Consider the following 10382-nt stretch of genomic DNA (forward strand, 5'->3'; position numbering starts at 1 on the left):
TGGATATTTAACCTGCATGCCTGGTTCCTCAGAGGCCAGAGAAGGGTGTGCAATTCCCTAGAACTGGAATTACACACGGTCGTGAGCCACCCTGGAGCTCTGGAAGAGCAGCCAGTGCTCTTAAGCACAGAGCCATGTGTTCAGCCTCGTCCTTCTCTTTGTTCCTGACTTCCAATAACCCCTTCTCAGTGTTATATTTATTTTCAGGGTGAGCCTGTAGTTGATGATCGACCTCTTGATAGGTTTTGGTTGGGCTACTTCCTGTTTTGCTGAGAAGCCTGTACAGGGTCTGTGACTGTGAGGTCTCATTGGCTATGGGCAGTGGGACAGGATCCTGTGCTTCTGTTACGGTCCACAGTTCATGTGACGCAAAACTAAGCGAACAAGCAAAGCTCTGAATCGGAGCTGAAGCCTTGGTGTCTCCAGTTATTTTGGTGCCCCTGTCCTGTGAGGTCCTGTCTTCTGTAGGAGTTTTAGGGTGGTCTGTTTTTTTTTTTTGTTTTTTGTTTTTTGGTTTTTCGAGACAGGGTTTCTCTGTGTAGCTTTGTGCCTTTCCTGGGACTCACTTGGTAGCCCAGGCTGGCCTCGAACTCACAGAGATCCGCCTGGCTCTGCCTCCCGAGTGCTGGGATTAAAGGCGTGCGCCACCGCCGCCCGGCAGGGTGGTCTGTTTTGATTTTATTCATTGTGTTTGTGTGTTTCACACAATGGGGCTTGGCTATGAGGACTTGTATATTTTGAAAGGCCCTTTTCTCTGGGTGACGCTTAGCTTGGAGTGACATGATCAAGGGCTCTGTATGTCACATGGGACCCTCTTCTTCAAGATTTTAGATGGAGACACTGTTCTCGATGAGGGGAGGGTCCATGTAGATGTAGGGCAGTGCCAGGCTTCGGTTCCGCTCCCCGATTTCCCTGGAGATCTGGACCAGGCGTCTCTGGAAGCCAGCGATACTTCGCCGTGGGGCATCCTCTGTGAAGTGTTCATCTGGATAGTGGCCAAGAGGCCTCTGAGGACCAATCACAGGGTTGAGATGCCGAGGTCCCCATCGCCTGAGCAGCTGCGACCCACCTTAGCTGACTATAGCCACAGTGTGTCCCCGACCCAGTCACCTTACAGTCGCTGGTTGAACCTCACCCTGTCCCTATCCTAAACATTTTCCCAAGCGACAGCGATCTGTAATCTCTTAGCCCATTTAATTTGAAGATTTAAAGGAACATTTAGTCCCATGTCACTGTCATTGCGGAGAGTGACAGTTTTCACCATCCTCTTTACACATCTGATCCTCACTGTGAGATGACCAAGGGTCATGGGTCTCACCTTTTAGTGAGGGGTGTGTGTGGGGGTCTTGATGTCAGGGTTGAGTTTGGTCCAGGGAGGGTAAACAACGCATACTTTCCTATCCAGCCTAGCCTGGCCTGACTTCTAGCTCCATACTTACTCGGTCCCCGGGCTCCTTGCTTAGCATCCAAAGGGCAATGATGACATCACATGTGGCATTGACTGGTGGGAGAGTGGCTATGAAACCCTCAGGCCGAGCCTGGCCTTTGGAAGTGGGTGGTGGCAGCTGCATGGTAGGTGGCAGGTTGGGCATCCAAACGCAAGAGTCAAACTGAAGGTGGAGAGAATACAATGAGGACAGGACCCTGGCCCTTCCATCGCAATGCCTGCCTGTCGCCCCGACCTTACCTGGCCTGCACTCACAGCTGTGTGCTTGGCTGAGCAGGTGAATATCACCATGGTGACATACTGGACCAGGGCTTCCCGGGTATCCAACAAGGAGGGCATACCTGTAGGAAAGCTGGGCTGGGGTCGGGGCTGCTGGGCATCCGAGGACCTCACAGAGAGGCCAGAGCGTGGGGCTGGGCCCAAGGGCTGAGGTCCCTGTACCTGAACTTTCTCGGCTGAGGAAGCCCTCAGAGAAGATCTCCTTCACCCAGGCTTGCAGTTCTCGGTCCTCTTGAACAGACACATCGCTTGGGTAGTAGATGCTGACTATCTCAGAGACGAAGCTGTAAGGTGCACCTGGATTCAGTCCCTGACTCCAAACTTGACCCTCTCTGAGAAGCGTCCTTGTCCCGTGTCAATGTACGTCAGCCCTCTTCACCGTTAACCTCTCCAGAGCATCCCATCTCCCGCCCAGTCTTCCTGCCTCCACTGCCCCTGCAGCTTCCTGAGGACGGTTCCCTCACCTCTTTATTGCCCCCCAGATCTGCATCCCATCATCCCGGTAATAGTAGCCTGGGATGTCTCCCACATCTCGGGCTCGAATATCGTCAGGGAGACACAGGGCAGAATAGTTCAGCTGCTCCATGTTTCTCTTTATCAGCTCAGAGAATCCTCCAGTGCCAAGGCCTGTGGACTGAGGGAAAGAACTGGGCACCAAAACCTTGCTTCAGAAGCAGGCGGCAGTACTGTGGGGGCAAGGAAACAGGGCCACTCCCACCTCAGAACTCTATATTCTTCCAATTGAAGAATGCCCTCCCGCCAAAGGTGGCGCTTACCCTGTCCACCACCTTCCCAGGGGCGATGAGCAGCTCACGGGCAAGTGTGTTGATGTGCAGTGTGTACCGAATGTGGGGGATCAGCAGCTGCAAGGGGCAGAAGATGGCAAAGTTGGGGAAACCCAGACCTGCCCCCACAAAGCCACCCGCCCTGTGAGTCATGAGGAAAGCATTAGCCAGGACAGGAGGTGCAATTTGTGATGGCACCCCCTGCCCAGTGATGAGGGCTAGGTCCTGTCCACAGCATCCTGTCCTATGTCCTCAGGCAGGCTCTTTCTCCCCTCTGAACACCAGCTCGTTTTGTCAAATGAGGACCCTGGGAACTTTCTGAGATTCTTTGTCCCTGGGGCAGGCAGAGCACCATGAAAAGCAGAGCTGGGGTCTGGCCATGTGGTCTGTCCCTCTCAGTCTACTTCTGAGAACCAGGTGCTGGGAGCCGCAGTCGGATTGGAGAGCATAGAGCAGGCCCTGAGGAGCCTTCACAGGACACATTTGTTTCTGTCATCAAGTTAAAACATCTCCAAGAAAGGCAAGGCTTCCCTTCCCATGGCTGTGTGCACTTTCGGATTTCTGCTTTGATATTCTTAGGCCCTGGATGTAGACTCCACTCTGTGTTTTTCTGTCAGAACTGGGAGCCCTGCATCCAAGCCTGGAAGGGTAAGGCCACCTGAGGAAAAGGCCACTAGGAAGAGGCACCACAGGGTAAAGCCCAGAAGTCTACAGACTTGGTTTCAGCCTGGGATACAGACAGAGCCAGCTTGTTTTGAGAAAGAATCTCTCCATGCAGTGGTCTTGGCTGTCCCGGGACTCTGCTAGGTCGACCAGGCAGGTCCCAGACTCATAGAGATCCTCCTGCCTCAGCTCTCTAAGTGCTGGGATTAAAGGTAATTGCCATCACGCCTGGCTTGGGCCAACTCGTTGAGCCACTGACCTTGAAGAGAGGGTGGCAGCGGGGCAGCTGCCGCAGCGTGGCCAGGGCGAAGACTTCCGGCAGCAGGTGCGCGTGCAGCAGGTGAGTGAGGGCCTCGTGGACGGAAAACTCGGCGTTGCGCACCCAGGTCTTGGCCAGGAGCCAATCCCACTTGTCATCGCTGGGCAGGAAGATGGGGTTGTCGGGCCCGGGAGTCTGTTTGAGCTGGTAGGTAAGGCGGTCAGGGAGGGAGGCAGTGCCAATGTCTGTCAGCCACTCAATGGGACCCTTTCTACTTCTGCCATCCCCCGCCCCCTGCCTTCTTACAGACCTGGATGGCGAGGGGGAGCAGGGGCCCAGCCTCTGAGCTCTGGTATAACAGGGTCATTGGGGCCGCGGAGAACTGGGGCTTTCCGTTGATGACATTGGTTTGGACTCCGGAAAGGATGCCATGATCCACCAAGAACAGGGAGCCCTTCTACGGGAGAAAAGGGAGCCAGGACTGCACCCGGCTTGGCTTTCTGTAGCAGGACGAGGACCCAGGATTGCCAGGGGAGTGCCTTTTGAGAGAAGCTGCTCTTGGCAGGTAATACACAGTTGCGCCCCGCTGTCTCCAGGAGGGGGATGAGCCCGGAGAAACTAGCATAGGGTTTGCAGAGTTTGAAGACCATGTCCCACCTCCAACTCAGCCTGCAGACTCGTCCCAGGGCCCAGCACTGGGGCCACCATTTCATCGGTGACTGGGAAGTTCTTTGGAAGGCTGTGACAGCGGCGGATCAGGACCGGGTTGAGGCCATTTAGGAACTGGGAGGCAAAGAAGGCGTCTTCCTGCCAGTGCGCGAACACGTACTCTGCAGGAGGGCGGGGGACATGGGGACAAGTCACCACAGCTCCTACAGATCTCCTCTTTGCTTGCATGATGGAGTTCCCCCTTGTCCATCCTGGGTACCTCTTTATTTCTTACAATGGCCTCCCGATCCCTTGGCTTTGGTTACTGCCTGTTCACTAATGAGTAACCCCTAGTCCCAGGCTATCACCATGCCGTCTACCTGACACCACCCTGGGGAATTTACTAGCCTCAAATGCAACATAAGTGTGGGATCATCTTCCAGCTTAGCCTCCACCCCTTTCCTGGCATCCCAAGGAATGGCAAGTTCATCTATTTGACTGTCCATGGCAGAGCCCAGAAACTCTGTAGGAAGCACCTTTCTTCTCCTCCCACTGAGTCCCATGAACTCTCCATCCCTGGTGTCTCTTGGCCCATCTGTCCACTCCTTTCCCACACAGCCATAGCCTTGATGAAGCCACCATCCCCGTTGACCTCAGCTGGAACCCCATGGCTAATCTTCCTGCTTGTCCCCAGACCTCCAACCCACCCAGTGGAGCAATCAGTTAGTCATACAGTCCCTCAGCTGGCCACCAGTCACTAGCCTCGCATTGTGCTTAGGGAAGCCCCCAACCTGCCACAGTCCACACAAACGTGGACATGACTTCTGCTCCCTGACTTGCTTTCTCTTACTCAGTCCGGTTGGGCCACAGCAACTTCTTTCTCTTATAGGTATCCTATTCTTCTGTCTTCAGGGTCTTCATCTGTCTGTCCCCGGAGCACTCTCTGCCCTGTGCCTCATCCTTAGCGTTCATACCCACTTAGCTTCCCCACCTCCATGAAAGCTTTCTAGGGCACCCTGAAAGCTAGCATGGGTTCCTCCTTTAACCGTTTCTGAAGCCAATAAGTACATCTTCCAAGGAACACTAATGATGTGCTTTTGTGTCTTATTAGTAGTCACAGCCTAACTCCACTGTGTGTCCTGTGTCCACAGACCCAACCACAGTTATCTGGACAACTGTTGGATTAGGTCAGGGGTCCCCTCTGCTTACCCCCTCTTTAGTTTCTGTGGGAACTTTAAGGTCTAGTAGGAAGGGCAAGGAGGCGCCCAAAGTCACAAGGTGAATTGGTAATTTTTTATGAGCCTCCTGGTAATGATGGGCGCTGATATCCCAGAGAGAGGTTAGGATCCTGGCCCAGGGCCTCACCTGCCGCAGGAGTCTTGTGGAAGTGAAACATCCTTCTCATTTCCCTCAGACTCCTCCAGAGTCCTGTGCGGTTCAGGAATCCTTTGATTTTCAGCTCTGTGAAACTGACGGAACGTGGAGTGTGAGAAGAAGGACCAAGGCTCCAGGAGAGCCTCCCGTCTGCCCGATGCAGTCAGTCCCCTTAAAGAGCCACTGTCCTACTGCACAGGACACTGCGCTTGAGCGGGGCTGAGTGTACACTGAGGTATCGGATTGAGTAGACAAGAGAACATGGGGGGGGGGGGACAAGGGACAGTGTGGCATCCTCACGCCGAGTAGACTTTCAAGTAGAATCTGGCATTCTTGACTTCGGAGTACTTGATATTGAGGTCCAAGTCTTTCACAGTCACCTGGTCGAGGCAGTGAGGCCAACCTTCAATGTAGGTCTTCCAGCTGGAACAGGTGGCAGGTAAATGATCAGCAAAGGCTTCAGGGAGGAGCCCTTGCATTGAGTCAGAAGAATCTTGCCCCAGGGGGCCCTGGCCATAGACAGCCCCCTTCTGCCAACAGGGACCTTCCAGAGACCCATCTCTCCTCTATGCTCAGTGGGTTGTAAGGAAGCTACATGTCCCCACAGGAGACTTCTGAGTCAGTTGGAGTCCCCCTTAAGGAACTTGAGGTTGGAGCTGAGCCAAACAGGTGGAGTCCCTTAAGTATCTGGATTATAGGACGTGAATGTTGGGACCTAGGTAGAGTGAGAATCAGGAAAGCAGGGGGGAAGGAGGGAGAAAGGCAGGGAGGAAGAGCTGAGGAGAGAGGGCAGGAGAGGGGAGGAGAAAAGCATCTGGGAGGTGGGAGGGAATCGCCATGGTTTGTGGCTGCATACGTGGCTTTTCCCGCCTGCTCGTTCTTCTGTAAGTATCTCTGCGTTCTGCGCACACACCTGCTTTGTAACCTGCTTGAAGTACCTGATGCCTAACACAGATGCATCTTGGGAAGGGATGTGGCCCTGAGCTGGGCTGTTCCCCAGGAGTCAGTTGCTGTTGGCAGACATCCCATCCAGAGGCAGTCCAGCTTCCACAGCCTGGGGAGCTGAATCAGTTTACTCTGCCCTGGCCTAAGGCGGTTGTCTTTAAGTCCCACAATCATGCAAGCCACAGCCAGAGACTTTTCAGTGAAACAACTAAATTTTGTTTCAAGAAGCTGCAACCCATTTTCTAAGTAAAAAAGTTTTAAAAGTACCGTGAATATGGCCCAGAAGTAGGGCACTTGCCTAGCATGCACAAGGCCCTGGGTTCAATCCCCAGTATAAAAAATAAAAATAAAGATATAAAAAAAAATATTAAAAAAATTGCTGCCTACGATCAAGTCTAGCAACTTGGGGTCAATCTCTGGGTCCCACACGGCAGGAGAGAGCCAATCCCTGCAAGTCACCTGTTGACCTCCATATGGATATCATAGGTTGTGCACACACAGACATACACATGTAAGAAAAATGTAATTACAACTTTGGGGGGGGGTTGTTGAGACAAGGTCTTTCTGTACAGCCCTGGCTGTCCTGGATCTCACTCTATAGATCGGCTGGTCTCGAACTCAAGAGATCCACCTGTCTCTGCTTCCCAAGTGCTGGGATTAAAGGCGTGCGCCACCACTGCCAGGCACAAGTTTTTAAAAAATAAACATAAAATTAAAAGGTCTGGGGATATAAATCAGTGATGTGTGTTTACTTGGAATGCAAAGAACATGAGTTCAACTCACAGTATCAAAAACAACTGAATAATGAAAAAGCTTTTAGATTTGAGTTTGGACATCAAAGGACAGTTTGCAATTAAAGGATACTGCCACTAGGTGGCGACCAAACTCTGTACTTGACTCACCTGGGAATCAGTGGGTAATGAGGTGGGACTGAGAGCTTGCCTTCTCTAACGGTACCCAGAAGATGCTAATGCGGGGGGTTTGAAGCCTCACTTTAGTTATAATATTAAGGACCCAGAGAGATCAGACATAGGAATAATGCTAACAGCACACATTTATACAGGTTAGCATTTTTGTTGCTGAGTGGTTCCTGCCACCCCAAGGGTGGCAGGGTCTCATATGTACTAAACCTCACATTCACTGCTTAGCTCTTGGTGACCTTGAACTTGTGGTCCTCCTGCCTTCATCTCGTAAATGCTGGGAATATAGGTGTGTGTCACCGTATCTGCTTTATGTGGTTAGGCAAACACTCTCCCCACCGAGCTACACCTCAGCCCAAGTGTTTTCTTTTTATAATACACGCAGTGCTGAAGAACAAACCCAGAGCCTCCCATACAGAATTACACTCCCAGGTCCGATTAGCTACATTCTTTTGTTTGTTTGTTTGTTTTTCAAGACAGGGTTTCCCTGTGTAGCTTTTGGAGCCTGTCCTGGAACTCACTTTGTAGACCAGGCTGGCCTCAAACTCAGAGATTCATCTGCCTCTGCCTCCTGAGTGCTGGGATTAAAGGCATGCGCCACCACCACCGGCATTTTTTGTTTTGTTTTGTTTTCTTATTAGCTACATTCTTAACCATTTCTCACTTGTTTTCCCTAACAACCCAAACAAGAAGAAAACAAAGATCAAAGAGATGTAATGATTTCCCTGAGACACCCCCCCTCCTTTTGTTAGGGTCTACACTGAGCCTGCATCAACAAAGTAGATTTCAGTATCTCCCCCCTCCGCCCCCCATGACAAATGTAGAATTTGCTTGGTCTCCAGAGACCTAGGGCAAAAGCAGGCAGCCCAGGATTTGGGAAGCAACCAAGATTAAGAGCACCAAGCTCTTTTGAAAATGTCCTCCTGAGTACACCTGACTTGACTTCTCAGGAGCCTGATTCCTTTGTTACTTCCACCTTCTGAGAGCTCAGCATTAGGTAGCTCTCCTCTCTAACTCTTCATCCCGAGCAGACAACAGAGAAAGCACCCTTGCCCGAGGATGTCTCATTTCTAGGGATGTGTTCCAACTTCCCCAGGGGATGCCTGGAGTTCCGCCTGTGTTTATGAGAGGATGGATGCACGGACCGGACAGATGAGAAAAAAATAGAAACAAAACAGCAACCGCAAAGAAAGTTAGAGTGAGCCACAGGGCACGGCTGTTAGAGCAGGGGTTTTCACACTTCAGTGGGTGCCAGAGTCACCTGAAAGGCTGGTTAAGATAGGGTCTTCCTGCTCAGCCACAAGATCAGAGGGCCTGTGAGTCGCGGGTGCCCATGGTTGCTAACACAGCTGGGCCTGGGGTCCAGGTTGGATGATAGTCCTTATTTTGTCTGCTTCCCATGCCAGAAGTGAGTCAGTCCTCCTGGAAGAATGGCTAGCTCCCTCCTCACCTGTACATCTCCTTCCTGGCCTTCAGCTCTTCATGACGCTGGAGCTGGAGCTTAGGGTGGTGGTCTTCCGAGGAGACCTTGGCTGTGGGTGGGGGCATGGATGGAAAGGATACTCTTCTGACCTCTGGCTACACACATTCTCCCTCTATTACTGCCAGACCCACTGGTGCCCTCACCCCGGGTACATTTCTGTCCGCAGCAGGCTGGCCGCCGCCTCCTGCTTCTGCAGCATCACCAGCCCCCCCCCCCCCCTCCTCTGCCCCTTCCTGGTGTCCACACTAGTTCGCCTCTCCAGTCCCCAACCCTAGCCTCCTCCACACTGCTGTGCCCCTACGGTGGCCCCAGCCAGTTCCTCGGCACCCCCTCACCTGCTCCCTCTTGCAGCACCAGGTCCCCCGCCCCTTCCAGCCACTGATAGCACGGGAAGTGGAGTGTAGCCCCGGGCCCCCACTCCAGCTGGAACCAGCGGCAGAACCAGGCGTCGGGCGGGCGGGACCCAAGCGGGAGGGGCAGCTCCGGGGGTGCCTTGTGTACCCGCAGCATCAGCACAGGGCCAACGTCCTGGGGGAGCGTCACCTCGAAGTCCTCTTCCTAGGAGGGGCTGTTTAGTAGGCCGAGAGTGGTCCCTCCCGCCCCCTCCCCATCCTCACCACTGCCCGCTCCCCAGACACTCACAGCGCCGGCAGTGAACTCCTTGCCTAGACGGTCCAAAGGCACTAACGGACTCTCTCCCTGGGTCCCCACGATGCTGACAGACACTTTGTCCCAGGTGCCAGCCCCAAAGGCCTCCCCGGTGGATACTCTCACCCTGAATTTAGCCATACTCCTCACCAGTCTGGCTCTCTACTGCTACTTGGACTGCCAGGCTGGGTGCCTTTCTACCTCAGGGATGCTCCGCCCACCATTCCGGGTTATGGGGAAACGTGTTTGCTACCGACCAACCGAATTCCCTTTGGTTTCATTGCCCTCAGAAAAAGGGCCGGGAGGAGCTGGGTTGAGAGACTGAAACCCGGAGCGACGGTGAGTGGTATTGGACAGGGAAGTGACTCAGGTCCCCAGGGCGAGTTTGAGACCGAACTGGGATGTGGGGTACAGTTATTGAATTTATTTATGTGCTGTCTTAGTTTTAAATGTGTGTGCGGGACCCACTTCCCCGTTTCCTACAACTCTTCTCCGGCTACGTGCGTTCTGTCATTTCCTTTAATAAATAATTTTGAGAGCCGTCACTGTGCCCGGACTGTTAGATGCTGGCAACACAGAAGCAGGCAAGACTTTGCCTTTGACTGCATGCTTATTAAAATCAAGCACAAGACACTCAAATGCAGTATCTATTAGACATTTCGATGATAATGAATGCTGGGAAAGATATCAGACATTGCTAATGTGAGAGTCTGACAAATTGGGGTGGAGAGAAAAGGCCTCAGCGACCCAGGGGAGGTGACAGGTGAGCTGAGGGTGTGTGTATATGGGCAGCACTAATTGGACTCAGTGGGTTATTAAAAAAGAAGAGAACATGAAGTTGGGAGCGGGTATGGGGGAAATTCAGGGAGAGTTGGAGAAAAGGGAGGGGGTGGATGCGATCAAAATACATTGTATGTATATGTGAAAATAA

General features: G+C 52.7%; 1 protein-coding gene across 3 annotated transcripts; it reads right to left on the minus strand.

Moving 5' to 3' along the window:
• Positions 1-721: 721 nt before the first annotated feature.
• Positions 722-9592, minus strand: Alox15b (arachidonate 15-lipoxygenase type B). 3 transcript variants are annotated; one of them, XM_059269438.1, is made up of 14 exons: positions 9446-9592; positions 9139-9361; positions 8771-8852; positions 5756-5878; positions 5447-5550; positions 4091-4263; positions 3744-3890; positions 3434-3637; positions 2503-2589; positions 2191-2360; positions 1889-2010; positions 1688-1788; positions 1440-1610; positions 722-1007 (listed from the first exon to the last, which is right to left on the minus strand). In XM_059269438.1, exons 1-14 carry the CDS (start codon positions 9590-9592, stop codon positions 828-830), a joined length of 2034 nt encoding a protein of 677 aa, XP_059125421.1. In that variant the 3' UTR covers positions 722-827. The 3 variants fall into 3 exon arrangements, with proteins under 3 accessions (XP_059125421.1, XP_059125422.1, XP_059125423.1); XM_059269439.1 differs by lacking the exon at positions 2503-2589; XM_059269440.1 differs by lacking the exons at positions 1889-2010; positions 2503-2589 and having other exon boundaries at positions 1688-1785; positions 2201-2360.
• Positions 9593-10382: the final 790 nt, after the last annotated feature.

The sequence above is a fragment of the Peromyscus eremicus genome, chromosome 8a (assembly GCF_949786415.1).
Source record: "Peromyscus eremicus chromosome 8a, PerEre_H2_v1, whole genome shotgun sequence".
In the NCBI taxonomy this organism is placed as follows: domain Eukaryota; kingdom Metazoa; phylum Chordata; class Mammalia; order Rodentia; family Cricetidae; genus Peromyscus; species Peromyscus eremicus.

Excerpts from the sequence above, each read along its gene's own strand:
- Alox15b (XM_059269438.1), bottom strand. The coding sequence starts at position 9,592 with ATGGCTAAATTCAGGGTGAGAGTATCCACCGGGGAGGCCTTTGGGGCT. Across the intron at positions 9,362-9,445 it reads AGGAGTTCACTGCCGGCGCT|GAAGAGGACTTCGAGGTGAC; the intron begins GTGAGTGTCTGG and ends AGCCCCTCCTAG. Across the intron at positions 2,011-2,190 it reads ATCTGGGGGGCAATAAAGAG|CTTCGTCTCTGAGATAGTCA; the intron begins GTGAGGGAACCG and ends TGCACCTTACAG.